This window comes from Centrocercus urophasianus, unplaced genomic scaffold (assembly GCF_019232065.1).
Source record: "Centrocercus urophasianus isolate 14NV4802_14NV808 unplaced genomic scaffold, USGS_Curo_1.0 seq_11, whole genome shotgun sequence".
Lineage (NCBI taxonomy): Eukaryota > Metazoa > Chordata > Aves > Galliformes > Phasianidae > Centrocercus > Centrocercus urophasianus.
Window position 1 is genome coordinate 84,202,426 of NW_024884253.1, and position 18,947 is coordinate 84,221,372.

The 18,947-nt window shown below is 41.9% G+C and overlaps 1 protein-coding gene across 1 annotated transcript in view; it reads right to left on the reverse strand.

Annotated features, from left to right (window-relative positions):
• The window catches only part of JARID2 (jumonji and AT-rich interaction domain containing 2), a 203,457-nt gene that overhangs the window by 59,484 nt on the left and 125,026 nt on the right, over nucleotides 1–18,947 (reverse strand). Inside the window, exon 4 of the mRNA XM_042836095.1 lies at nucleotides 387–556. Within this exon, the coding sequence (XP_042692029.1) occupies nucleotides 387–556 (170 nt within the window). The remainder of the gene's footprint in view (nucleotides 1–386; nucleotides 557–18,947) is intronic.

Sequence of the window (18,947 nt, forward strand, 5' to 3'; positions counted from 1 at the left end):
CAGATTTCTCACACTGCAGGAATAATTACTTGGTAAAGTTAAGTACTTCTTCAGTTTACAGTCAAATGAGGGTGGGGAGAATTTAAGAGAGCTAGAGGAAAATCCATTCAAGGTAACAGAGTGCTAAAAATTAAAAGAATTCCCTTTTGCACTATTACCAGCCTTGTTTTCCGGTCTTTACAACCATGAACTTGAATGCTCCTCCAGATACACTCAAATTGCAGGAGATGAAATGCACGTAATATATTATATATATGTATAAATATATAGAGCACAACACCAGGATGTTTGTATAGCTGCTATGCAGCACGTGGCACTGCTGCTGATTCTTTGAATGAGATTGTACCCACAAGCTGCTGCTTGTGTCCTACCTCGAAGAGTCCTACCTCGAAGACAGAGGAAAGTAAGAAAATCTTCTGTCTTGGGCTTCCTTTTGGAGAGGTCAGAAATCTGAGTGGCGGGAGGGGGTAACAACGGTTCCACTATCTTTATTGGAGTTGTGCTGGGACTGTTTGGCTGGGACTGAGCAAACTTCCTTTGTGCTTGCAGCCTTGGCCTGTGGAAACAAGAGCACATCAGAAGCACGTTAGGCAGAACTTGCAGGAGAGACATCAGAGCATCAAAATCAGTTTAAATAAAGAGAGACAGAATCCATCTCCTACAAACAGCATACATAACCGTGGATTGTGGTTCTCACAAAACCAGAAAGGCAACATCTTGATTATAAAATCTGAGAGTACTATTTCATATGTTCAGAATATTTTCTCGCACATTTTTTTTAAGTGTTAAAGTTTTCTTTGCCTCTTGTTATTTGGGTGTTCTTTTTAAATCACAATTAATCGATCTAAAAGGAGATGTATTTTAGCCTCATTAAAATTCTTCATTTATTCCAATCTGTTAGCATCTTATTCAGATAATAAGAATACATATTAATATACGTGGTATCTGTATTTGTGCCCAGACCTGCGAAAACAAAGCAAAACCTTTAGGGAAATGCATTTTTGATTGTGAAAATATCAGGCAGAAGCCATTAGATTTTCATTCCAGCTTGAAAGACCAAGGAGGGCTGAGGTGTGGTTATTAAGTGTTTGTGACAAATTCATAATGATGAGGGACACGCACAGACTGAATTTGTTCCAGTCCTGGTACTGGGCAACGGCCTGACACACTCTGCTAAGTTTTAGAGCGTGACCGTACGTACGATTATGGGAAATGAACAGAAGCAAGTGGTTTTGGCAGTCAGACTGCAAATTATTTCAAGCCTATCTGAAGGCTCTGATTAACTACTAGGTGGCAATGAATATGATTTTCTTTAATACGTCTGGAACACAAATTGGTATTAGGGAATGCGCTCTGGGGCAGGACAGATACCCGGAGGGGGTCTCGCCAGGAACTTGACTCAGCTCAGCATTTAAGAACATGCTAATTTCTCACTTAAGCAACTGGGACTCTAATTATGATCGCTATTACAGCTTCAAAAAGGAGAGAAGCTCCTGAAAGAACTTAAAACCTCATTGAGAAAGGATGCAATTTTATGTCATTTTCTTCCCTAATAGCAGCATATTTACATAATGTAGAACTTAAACACGTATCAAATAACACTGAAGAAAAAGCCAGGTCTTGTCATTCCACTGCAGATATGAGACAGTGAATGCACAGTTATCATTCAGCATGGAAGAAACACGTAATTGGTAAACTTCTTTTTTACAGATATTACGCTAAAGTTGCTGGGTAGGTCTGAAAGTATATTTTAAACTTCCTCAATTTTGTCCTAGCAATGTTTATATGCATCTCCTAATGACAGTGGAGAAGAAAAGCAGCATTCAGCAATTTTCTCCCTGAGCTGCACATGAAATTGTCTGTGTCCTCAGGATTCACTCCCCTCTCAGATAACAACAAAAAAATCCCTACCCAATCCTCACAGCGACTCTTACTATTTACAGGTCACTCCTTAACAGCAGGTATATTATGGTGTTTATATATACATATTTTTAATATAGTGCTTATAATCTGTGAACTGGAACTAAAAGACTACAGATACATTTCCTATTATTTAAGAACAATTATCTTTCCAGAATGGAGATCTTATATAGACCTACCTACACCCCCCCCAAATTACTCCACTTGCATTGCAAAGCACTGTTCCTCCAAGAATACTCTTGTACTGGATGTATGAGATTTTAATTCCAACCAACTACATTTCTATCAGCAAAACCACACATGTGGCCAGAGAGAAATGCTTTGTGCTGGCTTCTGTTCCGCACAAAACATACCCTCTCTAGCCAAAAAAGCAGACTATAAAAAGGTCAGCAAGTGAGATCCCTGCTGTCATCTGCGGAGCAACTTTTCCCAACAGCCACGGTGTTCTGGCTGGGCTGTTAAAAGCATACACAGCCCAGTGGCCGGGTCAGCCAAATGTTTCTCGGAAACTACCTGCTGCAGTGCAATGTGATCACAGCCAAGCAGCAAGGAGGACTCTGCAGCCCCTCAGAAAGCAAGCTATAAGCCTGTTTCATGGTTTAGAATCAAACCTCTGCAGCAAGGCCTGGCAAGGCCTGTCTGTAGCATCCCAGTTACCGGTCCCTGGAGCAGTGGAAAGGGATTAGGGACAGCCACTTTTCACCACCCTCCACGCTCCAGCGCGGGTCCTTCAGCTCAGTGCCGACAGCTGGAAAGCCAGGCCTTTCCCCAGCCTCATTCCAGGCTGCGGACACGAACTTTTGCCGTTTCCTGGGGAGGCTGCGGAGACTTGTTACCATATGATCAAACGTGTCAGAGATGTTTCCTCTCCTGCAGACAAACGTGGAGCACCGCTGCTGATGTACACCATACTTCTTCACAGTTGGCTTTCACCCACCAGATCCCCAGAAACAGGCCTGTCACTTCCAAACACGAGCTTCTTCTTAACATCCCAACAATCAGCATTAGCAATTCAATTTATAAAAGCAAGCAAATGAAGGCACTCTCTTACAGCTGCCATACCCTCAAGGTTTCTGCAATAACTCCTGCTTTATGTATATTTCCTCCACAGGCTTCCACCTTCATGCCATCAAGCAGCTTTCGATCCAGATCTGTGTGAAGATGGCCAGTTTCCATGGTGGACCAGCAAAGGGGAACACACACACACACACACACACACACACACACACACACACTTCAAAACATGGGTCCTTGTAAAGGAATGTATGCATCTTAACAACCTGATATTACTCCATGAAAACCTCTAGAAGCATAAAACCAATTATTTCGGGTACGATTTCATGTTGCATTTAATCCAATCTAAGTGTGAAACTGTGCCAAAAGAGGAGGCCAGGCCCTCCGCTAGGCTTCCATCAGATGAGGCCTCACGGGCTGCAGTGCTCTGAGCCGGGCAGAGAAGGTAATGGAGGGACAGAAGGGCTCAGAAAGACTTTTTGCATATGATAAGGGCATAACATAACAGTGTGGTTTCACTCTTCACTTGTTAAGACATCAGAGCCTGCTGGAATCGCCTACTTAGCACACACCAGGCAGCAGGGGACAGATTGGCACAAGCAGAAAAAAGAGTAACAACAACCACGTTTCCTTCCTCAAAATAAATTGCTCTCCCTGTCCTCATCTAAAGGGTATATGCTATATAAGGCTTGCAAACATTCAAACAGAGCAGCTATGCAAGAAGGAAAACGATGTGGGAAAAGCTCAATACCACATCTAAACACCATGCAAACACCATCCAAACAGCCAGAAATATCTAAACTATTTAAAAATAAATGGTAATTCACCTTCTCCCAACAGAAAGTTGTTTTCCTTGTACTATTTTTGACAGACCTTAAACACCTACCCATGACATGAAATTCAAAAAATCTTCTGTCTGAGAAAGTCTCCACTTCCCATTGGTGTGCTTCTCTACATAACCTATTATTTAGGACTGAGACTGCAAATTACAGCTCGAGACTAAAGCTGCACAGCAAAAATATCCCCAGTGCACCAACTCAGGCTAGTCTAAAAATCATCTCTCTGCAGCGTGAAACACACTTTTTGAAGTTTTTCTATGCTGAATTTATTTTTGTTGAACGATTTAAGCAAAAGATGTTATTTATAATCCAAACATTACAGTTTGCATTAGCTAAAAATACTTCAGAAACATCTTTTAAAATAGAAGCTCCCAGCACCATTTCTTCAGCACGCAGGCGTATTTAGTAAGAAAACACCAACTGTAGAAAGGCAGGCTTTTCTTTGCAAATTACAGGTTGGTAATGCCAGTCTGTTAATATATTTACTAAATATTAATACTCTAGATAGTGTGCATGCTGTGCTAGCTACAAAACATATTAAGTTATCATATAGTAGATGTGCAACTAAATCTGTACAAAAATCTTCCACTGTCTTCCGTTTATTACTCTGTAACTCCTAAGTGAAAGCAAAGCATAGGGACTGTAAAACATACAGAGTGAAGAACTGTATGGCAACACGTACATTTCAACTGTTAACACATGTACTCACATCGCTCTATTTAAGGCAAATTTAGGAGTTGAGAAGCACTTTGCATACCTAGGCATCTCAACTGGCAAAAAACTGCAAAACAAACTTTATCTTTTTCAAATATTCTCCAATCTCTCTCTAGTAACATGCAGATTTTCATAAAACTTCCTGCCTGTGATCTGCTGCAATGTTTGCTTGCTATTTCATCTCATAACCTTTAGCTTATTCTTTGAACTTCATTTTTATCTTCATTGTACCCTGATGTTTATGTCCTTTTTTCTTTTTCAGAGCACCACTAGAGTTACATTTCCAAACACTAAAGGAATGGTAGCTTGAGTGTTACCATTTCAAGATTAATTCACATCTCCCTTCTTGATGCAGGTATGTTTTCCACTTTTTGAACTGCAAGGGAGCAGCTTGCAAGCTAAGACTAAGGACTCTGCGTCTTTCTGAAAACAGAATCAACATTTGGTTACTTTTAGTTGCTTCTGCTGTTTCTCTGCAGAGCAATTGCAAGGCAAGTATTTGTACATATGTAATTTTGTTACATTAAAGTGGCTACTAGAAATAAGTGGCAACAGGCTCGTACCAGTTTTCACCGAATGCTGTTAGAATACAGGATCACTGCCTGACCTAGGAATAGATATTGAGGCAACACACCTTACTGCAATACATCCTGCAGTGACATGCAGAAAGCTTGGCTTCTTTATTATTCCTCTGTGAGGCTTTTCAGTTCCCACTTCTGCTGACCTACCAAAGCATTTTTCTGTATCTTTTACTTATTCCCAACAATTTGAATATCCTGCTTTGAGTTCACCATCTTCTGCTTTCGTCATAATAAACATAAACAACACATTTACTTTAACAGCACTGCACATCGTGACACTCAACCATGCAAACTGCGCCTGCAAAGATTTTTTCATGTGTACAACTTTAACAACGTAAACAAATACTGAAGTGTGATCTTTTAAGATATGTTCAGCTCCCATTAAAAATAAGTCAATTTAAGCTTTAATAGCCAGATGCCCACTGCACATCAAATTATTTTCAAGTGTTTAATTTCCAGCTTAACAAAAATCAACCTAGTGGTAGACACTTCAAGGCAAGCCCAAGGTGAGCATGAGAAAACTAGATGCTGGAGGCACCATTCTTACTGGACAAGGGAGAAATTATGACCTATTCTGACCATGTGCCAGAAGGAAGCATGGCCAAATTACATTTTGCCCTTCCATTCCCAAGGATAAGCCTAAGACATTCACCACAAACAGCTTCGGAGAAAATCTCCATGAGAACAGGACTCCAGAATTCAAACCAAGTTGTGGAAAGAAACACTGAAAAAAAATCAGATTAAGTGTAAAAACAACCCAAAAAATTGCACACAGACTACAAGAAGATCTTCTTGGCTCTCCCTGAAGCATACTTGAGACCAGTGCTTACCTCTAGCAAAGCAGTGTTTCTACCTGCATGCATTCTCTCTACTGTGCCCTGGTTTATGACTTCAGGCAAAGTTCTGTGAATACACAACATTACACCAGGAGGAGAAAGCTGGAAAACAAAGAAGGGCTTTGAAATGCATTCCTTCTCCCACATTCCTCTAACTTCTTGGGTAGTATTTTCTGCCCATATCAATGGTATCTATTGTCCTTCCAATACCATATCTTGCTCAGCAAGTTCAGGGCAATGGAAATGGAGATTATGCCTTTTTCTCTTTCTCCATCTGTTTGCATTAAGAAGGAATTAGGAGCTAAAACAATTGTTTGCACCTGTCCACATAAGTGCAGGTAACCCATGTAAAGCATAAAGACACTGCCTGACTACTTCAAAATGACTTCCAAGACCAGGCAATCCAAGACACAACTGAGACCTGTCTAACCAGATAAGAGACAATGTAATCCTTCATCCATTTGTTGGGTTAGAAGAGCCTGGGTTAACTTTTTAGGAATGTAAAGAAAGTTCAGTATACTTGAACACAAAATTTTTTTTCAGAAATGACTTTTATTGAGTCCTTTACTCACTTAATCTTCTCAACTTTCTCTGGTCTAATTTTTTTTTTTTTTTAATTGAGCCTAAATTAATACCACGATTCTAAGACAGCCTTAAAACCTCAAGACAACAAACCACCATAAAACACGAAGAACACCTCCACTCAGTCCTTCATTATGGAGCTTTACAGAAAACATTCCATAGACAACACTTCTTGATCTAAAACTTCAGCCACATTGAATAAATACTCATTTTCTTTTGGTGACTCCTTTTTTTTTTTCTTTTTTTCCTCCCAAATGGGAAACAGTTGGTGTCTGAGAATCTCCACTCCTTCAAGTAACAAAAAGGTGCTTGGGAATGACATTTAATGAATGGTAATCGAACTAACCCACATGCTCAATCACTACATCGAAGTACAGCTGACAACCTAAATGTATGTTAAATACTGCTCAAATAATCATTAATTCTGGAATTATATATTTTTCCTGACCATGCTCATTGAGCACAACAAGATATTTGCAGTCTCCAAAACTGCCTCACTTACTGTATGTAAGTATTCCTGCTAAAGCAAGTGAAACAGCTGGCTGCTAATCACTGAAGCAAACGGCAAAGAGGGAGGTATTAGAAGTTTCTGGAAACTCTTAACCACTCTCCACTATGTTAACAAAGAAGTAACTGACACTTTGCAGCTCTGGATTCAGGCAGTTCAGGTGTTTAGGAGGTCCAGATAACCTTTCAAGGGACGAATCACACTGGGTACTAAATTCACAAGGGTTTTTTCCTTAAACATCCACAGTGGCCAGGAATTTTTGATGGCACCGTGACATAACAGTACAATTTGCCAGCGTGAATTTGAGTTCCCTCTGTAGACCCTCAGGGCACACGGAAGCAAAGAGGAGCAAGAAGCAACCCCAAAATGGGAGACCACGGTTAGTCAAGCTTGCAGTCCTTCTCCAGGAGCCCAGGCCTCCTCTCATCTACTGACACAACTGTTTGCAGCTGGGCCCTGATGTGAGAACCATCCATGGTTATAAAAGCAATCTGAATAGCTGCCACACACTACACAAGGTTACAAGCTCTCACCATGCTCATGTTAAAATGGCACTCTGAGTTACTGAGGCGTAACTTAGGTCCAGTGTGATTATGAAACCACACATCTACCTTCAAGCACGTCAATGACGAGATGCTTCCAGCCCAACTTCCAGCACTTGGAGAAAGGCTGAGTCTCACCTAGATTGGACGAGAATGTTCTCTCCTCCACGTAGGCATGTGGTGAACTGTATATGGCAATAGATGGCAGAAGAGATCCTTGTGAACACCAGAGACAGGTGGTGCCACCCTTCCTTTGTCCTGCAGTGGTTCTTAAAATTTAGTAGCTTCATTTCTGCTCTAAGAATACAGGCACAGGCATTTTAATCTTTGACTGTGCTATGGGTTGTAATTCAAGCTGTGATTACACTGCAACCACATTGCTAGTTGCATAAAACCACCCAGGTTAAGCCTTCAAATTTACTAGTTCACATGGGAACCTAACAAAGCTGCAGACATCATATTGGGTCTGCAAAGGTCCTCACCCAAAGTCCAGGTTACTGCTACTACAACCAGAAGCATTCATTTGAGCCAGCTCTGATATGCTTGCACAAGTTGCAAGTGTGAAAGATTATCCTCACAGACAAGAAGCAAGAAACAGCAACACACTACAGCAGCTCATTTTGACAAGGGCTGTGCACTGGATACATTTCCCTTCTTGCTGTTCTTCAGGCACTGGAACCCACATTAAGTCCTTGGCAAATGGAGACTTGAGTTACTGGATGAGACACTCACGAAAAGGGGATTTTTCTGATAGCACGATCCAAAATTTCTTCTAAGCTTGAGCCAAAGCCACCTCTACAGTACCAGCCAAGTTGTGCAATGAGGATATTGCCAACAAGTGACTTGAGGTTGGGTCTGCCTTTCTATGCCACACTGCTGCTCAAAGAAGAGCATCACCACGTGCCAGAAAATGAAAATGCAAAGCCAGAGCAGCAGAAACAAATACAAAAACTTGTTCATGTTATTTTGCATTTTAATAATCATTAGCAGATGTCTGACTGGTTATGTTCTGACCATCTTTTCTGACAAGACCACAGAAATATATATATATATTTACATTAAGCACTGCCCTATATCCTGGAGGCATACAAAGTGAACTCCAAAGTAATAAAATACCTTCCACTCTGGGAGGATTTGATTTCCACTTCCCTTGCAAGGCCTCCACCTACTGGCAAAGAACCTGCAACGTCCTGATGTTTGGGCTCATTGCAGGTGGAAGAGAAAAGCAATACCCTTATTTTTCTTATCTATTCAGTAAAATCGGTGTGGAGAAGCCTAGAGGCATCAAATGCCCCTTTCATTTCACCTGCTCTGCAATGCCATCCTTTCCTCTGCATGGTTCTTGGGTAACTGAGGTCCCTGTTACGTGTAATCCACCACAGATAAAATTTTTGAAGTAATGTTTCTGGCCCTACAGAAAGATTTCCCACCATCAAGGCTCTGTGGAAAAGATTCTTCAACATGTTAAAACGTGCCTAATTATCTAAACCTTCAGCCCTTACACTCTTCAGTTGCACAGAATCAAAGTTATTTTTATCACACACAAGGTACCTTGCATCCTCAGTACTCTCCTAGGAGCATTTTTGATGTTCTGAGACATCTGATGGACACTGGCAAAACGTGTTTCCTTCCCAGTTTCTAACCAGGAGACACAAAACTGTAATGGTTCAGATGCTGGTGCTTCTTGCTTCATTACTCACGCAAGGCCATTCTACTTATCTGAAAACCAAATTCCTGACAAACTCAGTGTGATCCTTTGTTCCACGCTCCTCTTCAAAATGGTTGCACATTCGGATGAATGGTGCACGATACACCAAGTCATACCAAATACATCAGCAGCTCCCTCCCTACTAATCTGACCAAGCACTAAAAAATTAGAGTGCAAGATTAAAGCCATGCCACTGAACAACCACCAAACAAAATCTCTTTTCACTTTGAGCAGCCTTCTGTCTGCAAACGTGCCTTAAAAAAGAAAGAAAAAAAGTTACTTGACAGATCATTTCATACTTGTTTTCCAATCCTCAGAAAAACACGCATACTTCAACCACTGCAATCTTTCACCTTCTACCCTAAGAGTAACTTCTGCTAGCCAGAAAGACAGAGATTACTTCTGGCAGAGATGTCAGAAGTAACAGTGTATGGATCATTTTAGCCATCATCTGAATGGCTGAAAAACTTCCTGTTCAATTAAGTCCTCCATTAATCCCTACCATTTGAATACAGTTTTCTGTCTGCTGGCAGGAAGTGGTAAAAGTCACACGGTCAGTAGGTTGCAGGCATTTTAACCTCTCGCAGAGATTGCTGCTTACAATCTAACCATACCTGAAACCAGATATCCCCACTTCCCATGGGGCTGGCCTCCCAAAGGGTCCACAGCAGCATCTGGCTATTATTACGGACTCGGTGTTTGTGTGCAAAACTGCAGCGTTTAGAAAAAGCTAAAGAAAAGATGTGAGACACCCTATACCTGCCTCACAGACTTTGCTCTGATAAGCAGCAAAGTGATCACTTCTGCATAAAACACCCATCAATCACGTTCACTGTCTTGCTAACAAAGATTACTAAATGGAAACACACAGATGAACTAATGAAAAAAAAATATATCAGTGTAGTCTGTGAAGTTAAATCTATGCTACCCCAATGTTTTTGAGGGGTAAGAAAAAAAAAGAACTTTAACAAGTACTATCTGCTTGTTGATCACTACTCTTTTCCTACATCATTGTCTTTTTTTCATTAGGGTTTTCTTGGAAGCAAACTGCCACCCTCCCCAGGCTTCCTCTCCAGGAGCCAAACAGCCCATTCTTGTAAGTCAATCAGGCAGATGCAGTCAATTGTCACAGTAACTCTCTTCATGCCTTCTTTCAAGCCACACCACATCCTGCTACCAGTCAAATTTGCCTGAAAAGAAAAGGGGCCACGCACCCTGCACCTCTTCTTTGAGGCAGGCTAAATCCGATGAGAGGGGACTGGCTAGACTGCCAGAGCACGCTGTCTTTCTCTTCCTCCTAAAAGCCAGATAAAGTAGTTGGGAACTAATGATATGGATGGAAACTATGGTAACAATTTCTGTGCCACACAATCTATAGCCTTCCCCGCAGATTTTCTTTCTCTACCTGCCCTAAGAAATACTCAATACTTTCTTGATTCTTGCAGTTTGAGTCATCCTGCCTCAGGAAACTCTAGGAAATAGATGATAAATGCATACTGCACCCATTTTGGTACCAGGTGACTATAGAAAAAGCACACACACCCATTTGTGCATGCAAAGCACCAGTTTGTCAGGGAATGGACAAAAATAGAATCCCTCTGAGCAAACATTAGATTTATCAAATGCTTCACCTTCCCTAAAAACTCTCCTTACTTTTACGCTTAGGATATGGCAGCATCTCAGCAGCTGGATACCTGAAATTTGACGGCACAAAAAAGAAATTAATCTTGCTGCTGACAAATGTGGAAACCCACATTCCTCCGAGTCCTGTATCCTGCCATGAAGGATAAGAACACAGCATCCAGCTGGGAAGAGGGAGAAAGTAGCAGGACCACACTCTTCCAGAGCAGCAAACCACTGCACTGTCCCAGCTGCTTATTCCTACCCTAAAGGAGGGCTTGACTTAGTTTAAACCAAGGGCTGCTGATGAAAAAATATATGGTATACGCTCTGTGCTTCATCCCCAGCCACATGTTCCTGTTTATGCAGGCACTAGAGATCCCGAGACCCAATAATCAGCTGGCTAAAAAAGGCAATCTAGCTGAAAATTAATTTATAGGTTGATTATTTTTTTTTCCAGGCTGGGTTTCATAACCACAGAAGTGCTGGTGTTGGCACAGAAAGGTGGTGAGAACTCATGGGAGGAAGAACAGGACTGCCTTTTCCAGTACCAGCTTGCATTAAGATCACCTTAAGCTGACTGAGAAACACATTAGTTACTGAACTGTAAAATTCGAGCAGAAAATGTGCCTGGCAGCAATGCCAGTGCTGTCCCCTTTCCTGTCAGCCCTCCTGCCATGGCAACCTTTTCTTCATGAAGATTTTGAAGCAAGGAAGACATTCTCACTTTTACAGGATAACTTTTAAGCTTTTTTTTCCTGAAGCAATGACAAGGTCTGATTTACTGCAAGCGTGCCCCCATAAGAGGATCGCCATTCTTTCCTACACTGCCTGTCATAAGCTCAGCTTATGAATGTGAAAATAGGAGAGGACACATGAGGATATCCCAGATACTACAAGCACTGATGGTGGCAAGCACTGTTGAGCAGCACAAAAGCTGAATATCTGCCCATCTAGATAGCTAAAATGGCCTGCTCAGCAACAGCCAGTGTGCTGGTTTCACATGGAGTTTCTTTGGAAATGTTCCTGACATTTCCCCAATGAAGTTCCCCAGCCTGGCCTGCTGCCTATCACTTGTTTCTGACCAGTGCTCCCTTCCACACTCAGACACCTGATGGCAAGAGTAAACAGCTGACGTAACATTGGGAAAGGCTCCAAGAAAAGACCACCAGTGATTTCTAGGAACATGCACGCAACCTTAGGGCCCTCTCAGTAAGTGCCCCCATCAGAACTGATGAACTGGTGTAAATAGTTAAATTCATACTCAGAAAAGAGTTCATCTTCAGCCGTCTTGACCTGCTAGTGGGCAACACGAGTTGCTCTGTGATGGGCAGCGAGATGCTTTCCTCTTAGTGCACTGCATTACAAACTCAATCTGTTCCCAAATACTGGACATGCATACACTCACACTTCCACCTGCTCCACACCTGACAACTAGTCTCAAACACAAACAATTAGCCCTTGTTCACACCTTGATCCTCACTGTATCCCAGCACTTTTCTTATATTAGCAACCTCTTTGTAAGTAACAGATGACATATCTAAGCTCAAACGTCCTTCCCAGATCTGTACTTTTCAAACAGTCTCTTTGCAGGACAGATGTTTCCTTTTGCCCGCGGTTCCAACTGGTCATACCCATCTTTCAGACCACACAGGATCTATAGCTGCATCAGCAATGGCCTGGCAGTGACATCTGCACAACACTGTGATGTGCTGCTCCAGCTCTTGGGTTCCTCACCTCACCAAGCACAGTCTTGTATGCTCATAAAGCTCCCAAACCCTTTGGTGCTGCCACATGCCTATGCTACTCCACCCACACGCTGCTTTAAACAGGGAAGCACCACCACGCTGAACCAAGAGCAGAACAGCTTTAACATTTGGTCAGTGATGTACTGCAAGTCCTTGGGCAAATCATTTCACATTTCTGTCACTTTTCCCCAATAGATCTTAGAGATTAGCCAAAGGAGGGCAGGCAGAAGGATTAAAATCCTATGGAAAACTGTTGTAGGGGTTTGGTAGGGGCATGCTGCTGTGTTTAAATCAGATAATGATTCAGACCTGGTTTACCACACAACTGTACAATAAGTTGCACCAGTGTGCTCCCATGCAGGAGCAGGGAGAAATTGCCAATTACTTCAGCTGGGACCGCCACGGAACACTTGATGAATTCTCAGCATCAGTTCAGTTAGATCTAAAAACCTATGCATCTGTAAGGCAACTGGTGAAAATGTCATCCAAAAAAACGCTGAAGAGTGAAAAAAACAAAATTGGAAAGAACACTTGAGCAGGGAAAGAAAGCAAGCAATAAGGCCAGGAGCAATTAAAGAAAACACTGCTAGGGAGTGCAAAGAGCCATCAGTACATTCAGGAAAGCAGAAATTACCTAAAAATAAAATGGAAACCCTGCAAGGGGCAGAAGATTGAGAGTGGCAGAGAGAACACGGCTGACAACAGAAAAAAAAAAGGCAGAAATCTTTTCCATAACCAATCTGCTGCTGAGAAGAACCTAACCTAGTGAAAACATGTACACAGAGTATTTCATAAAACTCCTGATTTCTGTATTTTGAATTATATTACTTTATGGGTTCAGAAACTAGGAATAGCATTCCAAGTAACAACAAATGCAACCACAATAGATTGTATAAATGACTGCCTTTAACATTAAGGAAATCTGAATAGCTTGAAGGTGAGAATTAAGTCAACAAAGTCAACAAATAAAATAAATGCATCTTTTATCACTCTGTTACCAAGGGAAGAAAATGCCAAAAGGCAGAACAAGAGATGCTTCTCCTGAGGCCTCGTTGGCAACACAAGATTGCCCCGATTTAATTAAATAAGTTTTGTTAAATCAGTTCTAATCCACGTGGACTGTTATGGGTTAAGAGTAGGTTAAATCAGTGCCTTGTTGACAGATAAATCAAGAAGACAGCCTGTTCAAACAGCCCCTTGCTCCGGTTTAACTTCATTAATTTAAGGGCTATGGCTTAAGTTAAATTCACAAAACCCATCTAGAAAATTTCAGTGAAGCACCATGAGTAAGGCTCAAGTGATTTGGGATCAGTAAATCCAAAAATCACTTCTAAAACAATTCCATATTCCAGCCCATCTACTCCATGACTGGGTTCTGTAACGCTTTTCTAGCACAGACTGAGCCCAGATTTTATGTTAGGTAGAAATACACACGCTAATTTTGCAAAATGTCCAAATTCTGTACTTTGGAAAAGGCGTTGGCTCCAATTTCATGTTCTGAATCTATCAGGGAAATTTCAAAAACAAACCAGACCGAGACATCTCTGGCCTCAAGCAGGTATGAGTTTGGCCAATCATGCTAACACACAAATCTTGTGCTTTTACAGACACTCCTCCCACCCATGAGGGACTCCTCACAGCAAGACACTTTTAAAAGCATTCCAGCTATTCAGTGCATCAGTGTTACATAAATCCACAAGATGAGGAGCTACATTAGGAGTAATTGGGTCACCACGAGTATCACTCCTCACAGTCACTATGTGACCCCAGCCAGCACAAGACAACTAATTTGCCTCACAACACTTAAGCTGAGTGAAATTCAACTATATACCGAAGTTCTACCCTAATCAGAGTTTCAAACATGAACATACATGCACACACACACACACACACACACATACATATTTATAATCTGCAATAAAAAGGACCAGAGACAAAGATTGGAAAAACAAATAGCCAAATTTTAGATCAACAAGCTTTGCAGAAGGTACTTCATACTATAACAAGACGACTAACCATCATAGTTAAGTGCACTTTACATACCTCTTCCCTTTAAAAACAAAATCTCAAACTTTACACTCTCCCACACTGACTAAGGAACCCATCCTACCAAACAAGTGAACCAGGCATCACAGTTCCAGCAAAGCTCAGCTCTGAGGGAACTTCAGGTTTAAGACCTCTTCCAGCTCTAGTTCCTTAAAGAAAGTTTTCTAGAACAGATTGAAACGGGTGGACTGTCCTCACTGTCATGTGTAGATGCAAAGAAAAGCAGCTGCTGCTGCTGCTGACATCCTCACCCAGCATCAGGAGTGTCAAATTAAAGAGCAGTCATAGTTTCACCAAACAGTTTCTTTAGAAGGATGTAGCAGCCAACTATTACACACAAACATTTCCCTAAAAACAGGAGGTTTCAAAGCAAAAACCAATAGGAAAAAAGAAGGAGAAAAGAAAAAAAAAGATAGTGAATTATGCCTTCTTTACAATAAGCCAAGAGAAGCAAAGAGATCTGCAGTGCCAATCCCCACCACAGCGGCCATCAGGTTCTCTGGGTTGTAGAGGAAAAGCAACAAGCCAGAGTAGTTCTTACTCCATATCCTCTTCTCAGCTGACAGCAAGGAACTTGTAATTATTTCCTGGCAATGTTTTCACACTCTCCATTCTTGCAGTGAACAAAATTCATGCAAAAGGTACCATTCTTAATGAGCTATAGGCCAGAACAATCTCCCTGATCAAGAGAGTTGGAAAATGAGGCACGTCAAAAGCTAGAGATTGCCATTATTTAAATGAATCACACGAACACTACAATAAAACAAAATGCTACTCTTTCTTTCCCGAACTTGTCATGTTTCTAGACAAGAAACAGAAAGAAAACTACGGTAGCTTAATTTACAGCATCTCAGAAATGACCCGTAGGGAGAAAAAAAAACAACAACAAACAAACCATCAGTCTACAAACACTGCTCAGGTAATAACACAAATAGGAAAATAGAACTATTCAGCCTCATAACACAGTAAGGCAACAAGAGTTACAAGAAAAATGTGGGCTAAACCCAAGTTGCCTGGTGCTGAGAGCAACTGTCAGTACAGTAGACACGATGTCTCAACACAGAAGTTGGCATAACAAAGCAATCTGCTCGGGAAGCACAGGACTTCACAGCCTGAAGAAAGGAGAGCCACTTCTGCAGTAGGCACTGATGTGCTAACAAATAAATGGAAAACTTTATGGAGGGGGGAAAAAAAAGCCTTCAAAACCTGCAACTTTCACTACGGAAAATTGAGCAATTCTGCTGCTGCCTGGTGCAGAAAGGCTCTGGGATGCCATCAGTCAGGGACTGGTTTATGCAGATGTCAGTAAGCAGTTTGTTTTCATCAATAACACAATATGCCTGGAGCATCACCAGTTTTCTTACGTTCACCGTTTACTATAAAACACAACTGTCTCATCTCTGACTAGCTGGCTTTTCTCAAGGTTCTTTGTCTTTATTTTTTTCCTCCCAAGTCCAATGAGCACATTTACAAATAATACGAATAACGCAGGCTAAGGAGAAAATAAAGCTCATGCTGTGGGAAGATAGTTGCATGAGGCTGGAAAATCTAAAGCAACAATTAATGTATTATATTATGTTTCACATATCATTAGGTAAAGCTGAGCTCTGTAAGACGCCCAGCTTGATGATGCTCCCCTCTGTAACAGGGAGATGAGCCCCACACAGATTCAGTGATGCGCCGCACGGCATCATATAATAATGTTTTCCAAAGGAACAAGCAGAGAGCACTTTCTGCTATGGGTGGGGAGCTTATGAGCTGTTGCTGTGCACTCAGCAGCACCTTCTACAAGGACTGCATAACAGGATCAAGTAACCTATGGGTGTGTTAAAGGAAGAAGAAACGACAGTCAGGTTTACCAATACGTTTTGAAAGGCAGGCAGTGCCTTACTGCAGAAGCTAATCAAAATTCCTGTGAATCCAAAGCAGCACCCATTCATAGTTAAGAAATTCACTTATTCACCTCCGATACGAGCAATGCCCGCATGCCACGCTGACAGAGAGCAGCTGTGCACAACATGCCCTTGTTACACCAGCACAAAGCCACTAATTTCTGTGTACGCATACATTGGCAAAAAGAACACAAAATGCCATCCCAGCCCATCAAAGAATCCCAAGTGGCCGCCAGCTGACAAGGTGTGCTGCTGAGGCTGAGTACTGACAGTGCTCAGGGCTGCTTGCTCCGTGCTTCATCCACCTCAGCAATCCAGCTGGAATCTTTATAAATCCTCCCTGTGATACCCAATCTGGAAAATAACAACTGCGACACAATGCTTCAGAGCTTTGCATTTCTACACTCATTGAAATAATTAAGGAACTAAGACTGACATTAGTTTTTTTCTGTGGAGTTTTCCACATCCTCGTTAAAAGGTTCTATGGCCGACATGACTCAGAAATTCAGAGCTCATTATACAGAGCCACCTAAATTAGTATTCTGTTCATGGGCTTAATAGGTATTTAAGCAACCTAAGAGACAGGTTTTGTTTTGTTCTTCTTTAATTGACAGAATCAACTGTATTCAAATGCTCAGAAACTCTCAATTGTCTGTGAAGTAGAGCAGGCTGAATGAGTCCAGTGCAAACAGTTCTAGGATCCTTTGTTGCCAATAAGGCAAATGAAATGAATGGGTTTCTTCCTCCATCTCCAGGTCCTTCGTAATTAAAGACACCAGCTCACCTATCAGGAAATGCCATAAACATTTGTTTTCATTAAGGCTCATACTGGAAAACCACATGGATTCTGTTGAATAAAACCTAGCAGAAAAACACTTCAGTAGGAAAGGTTGGGATGATCCAAAGTAACAGCAGTCAGAAACAAACATGGAAGCAAACAAAACAGACAAGTCAGCAATCAGTTCACACACCCTGGACTGCCTAATTACTCCAAAAAGCACAGGGAGTAACATAAACAGAAAATTAATTTATTTTAAGGGCTAAATGGCTCAGTGCTCTCCATATGAAATTACAGCAAAAGTTAACCCTCAGAAGGAATTCATTCAGAAAACCAGAAAGCTCTTCATATCATGTTAGCAACAGGAACCTGAGTGGAAAACAGAAACCTTGAAAAGAGACCCTAATGTCCCTATTACTGAGGAAAAAGAATTAAGAAGGCAAAAGAAGGCTTTCTTTTTCCCACATTTTCTTTGGGATCGTGAATAACGCTGCCTTTAACAAGTGCCCTTCAAGTTCTGCCTTTGTGATATCTAAAGCATGCAATATAACATTAGGGTCACACATAGAATGGCTTAATTTGGAAAAGACTTAAATATCATTCAATTACAACCTTCCTGCAGTGAACAGGGTTGTCACCCACCAGATCAGGCTGCCCAGGGCCCCATTCAACTGGCCTTGAATGCCTCCAAGGATGGGGCAGCACAGCTTACCTGGGCAGCATGAACCAGTACCTCATCACTCTCGGAGTAAAGAATTTCTTCCTAACATCTACCCTAAATCTCCTCTCCTTTAGTTTAAAAATATCCCCCCTTGCCCCCCTACAATGCAAAACAATGCAAAAAATCAGTCCCTCGCCTTCTTATAAGCTCTTTTCAAGTAATGGAAGCCCGTACTGAGGTCTCCCTGGTGCCTTCTCTTCTGCAAGCTAAACAAGTCCAGCTGCCCCAACACTTGTTCATAGGAGAGGTGTTCCAGCCCTCTCACCACCTTCACGGCCCTCCTCTGGACCCATCCCATTTCTATGTCATTCTTGTGCTGGGCCCCAGGCTTGGACACTGTACTCCAGATGGGGCCTCACAAGGGCAAAGTAGTGGGGGACAAATCACCTTCCTTTCCCTTCTTCCACCTCTCTTTTGATGCACATCCACAGTCAGCCTTCCAGGCTGCAAGAGCACGCTGCTGGCTCTTGTCCATTAGGAATCCCAAGTCCTTCCCTTCAGGGCTGATCCCAGTGAGTTCTCCCTGTCTGTACTCATATCTGGGATTGCCCAACATCTTGCTCTTGGCCTTGATGAGCTTCATTACGTTCGCACGTGCCCAATTCTTGAACGTGTGCAGGTCTCTGGATGGCATCCTTTACTTCTATTGTGTCAACTGCACCATTCAGCTTGGTGTCATCAGCAAACTCAATTCTACCACCTACGACACTGAAAAAGACACTGAAGATTGACAGTCCCAAAATGGATCCCTGGGGGATAGCACTCATGACCGACCTGCACCTGGATATGGCCATCCAAAGAATTCTTTATCCACCTAATAGTCTGGCCTTCAAATCCATACTCCTCCAATTAAGATCTAAGGATATGGTGCAGGACCATGTTGAAGGCCTTCCGCAAG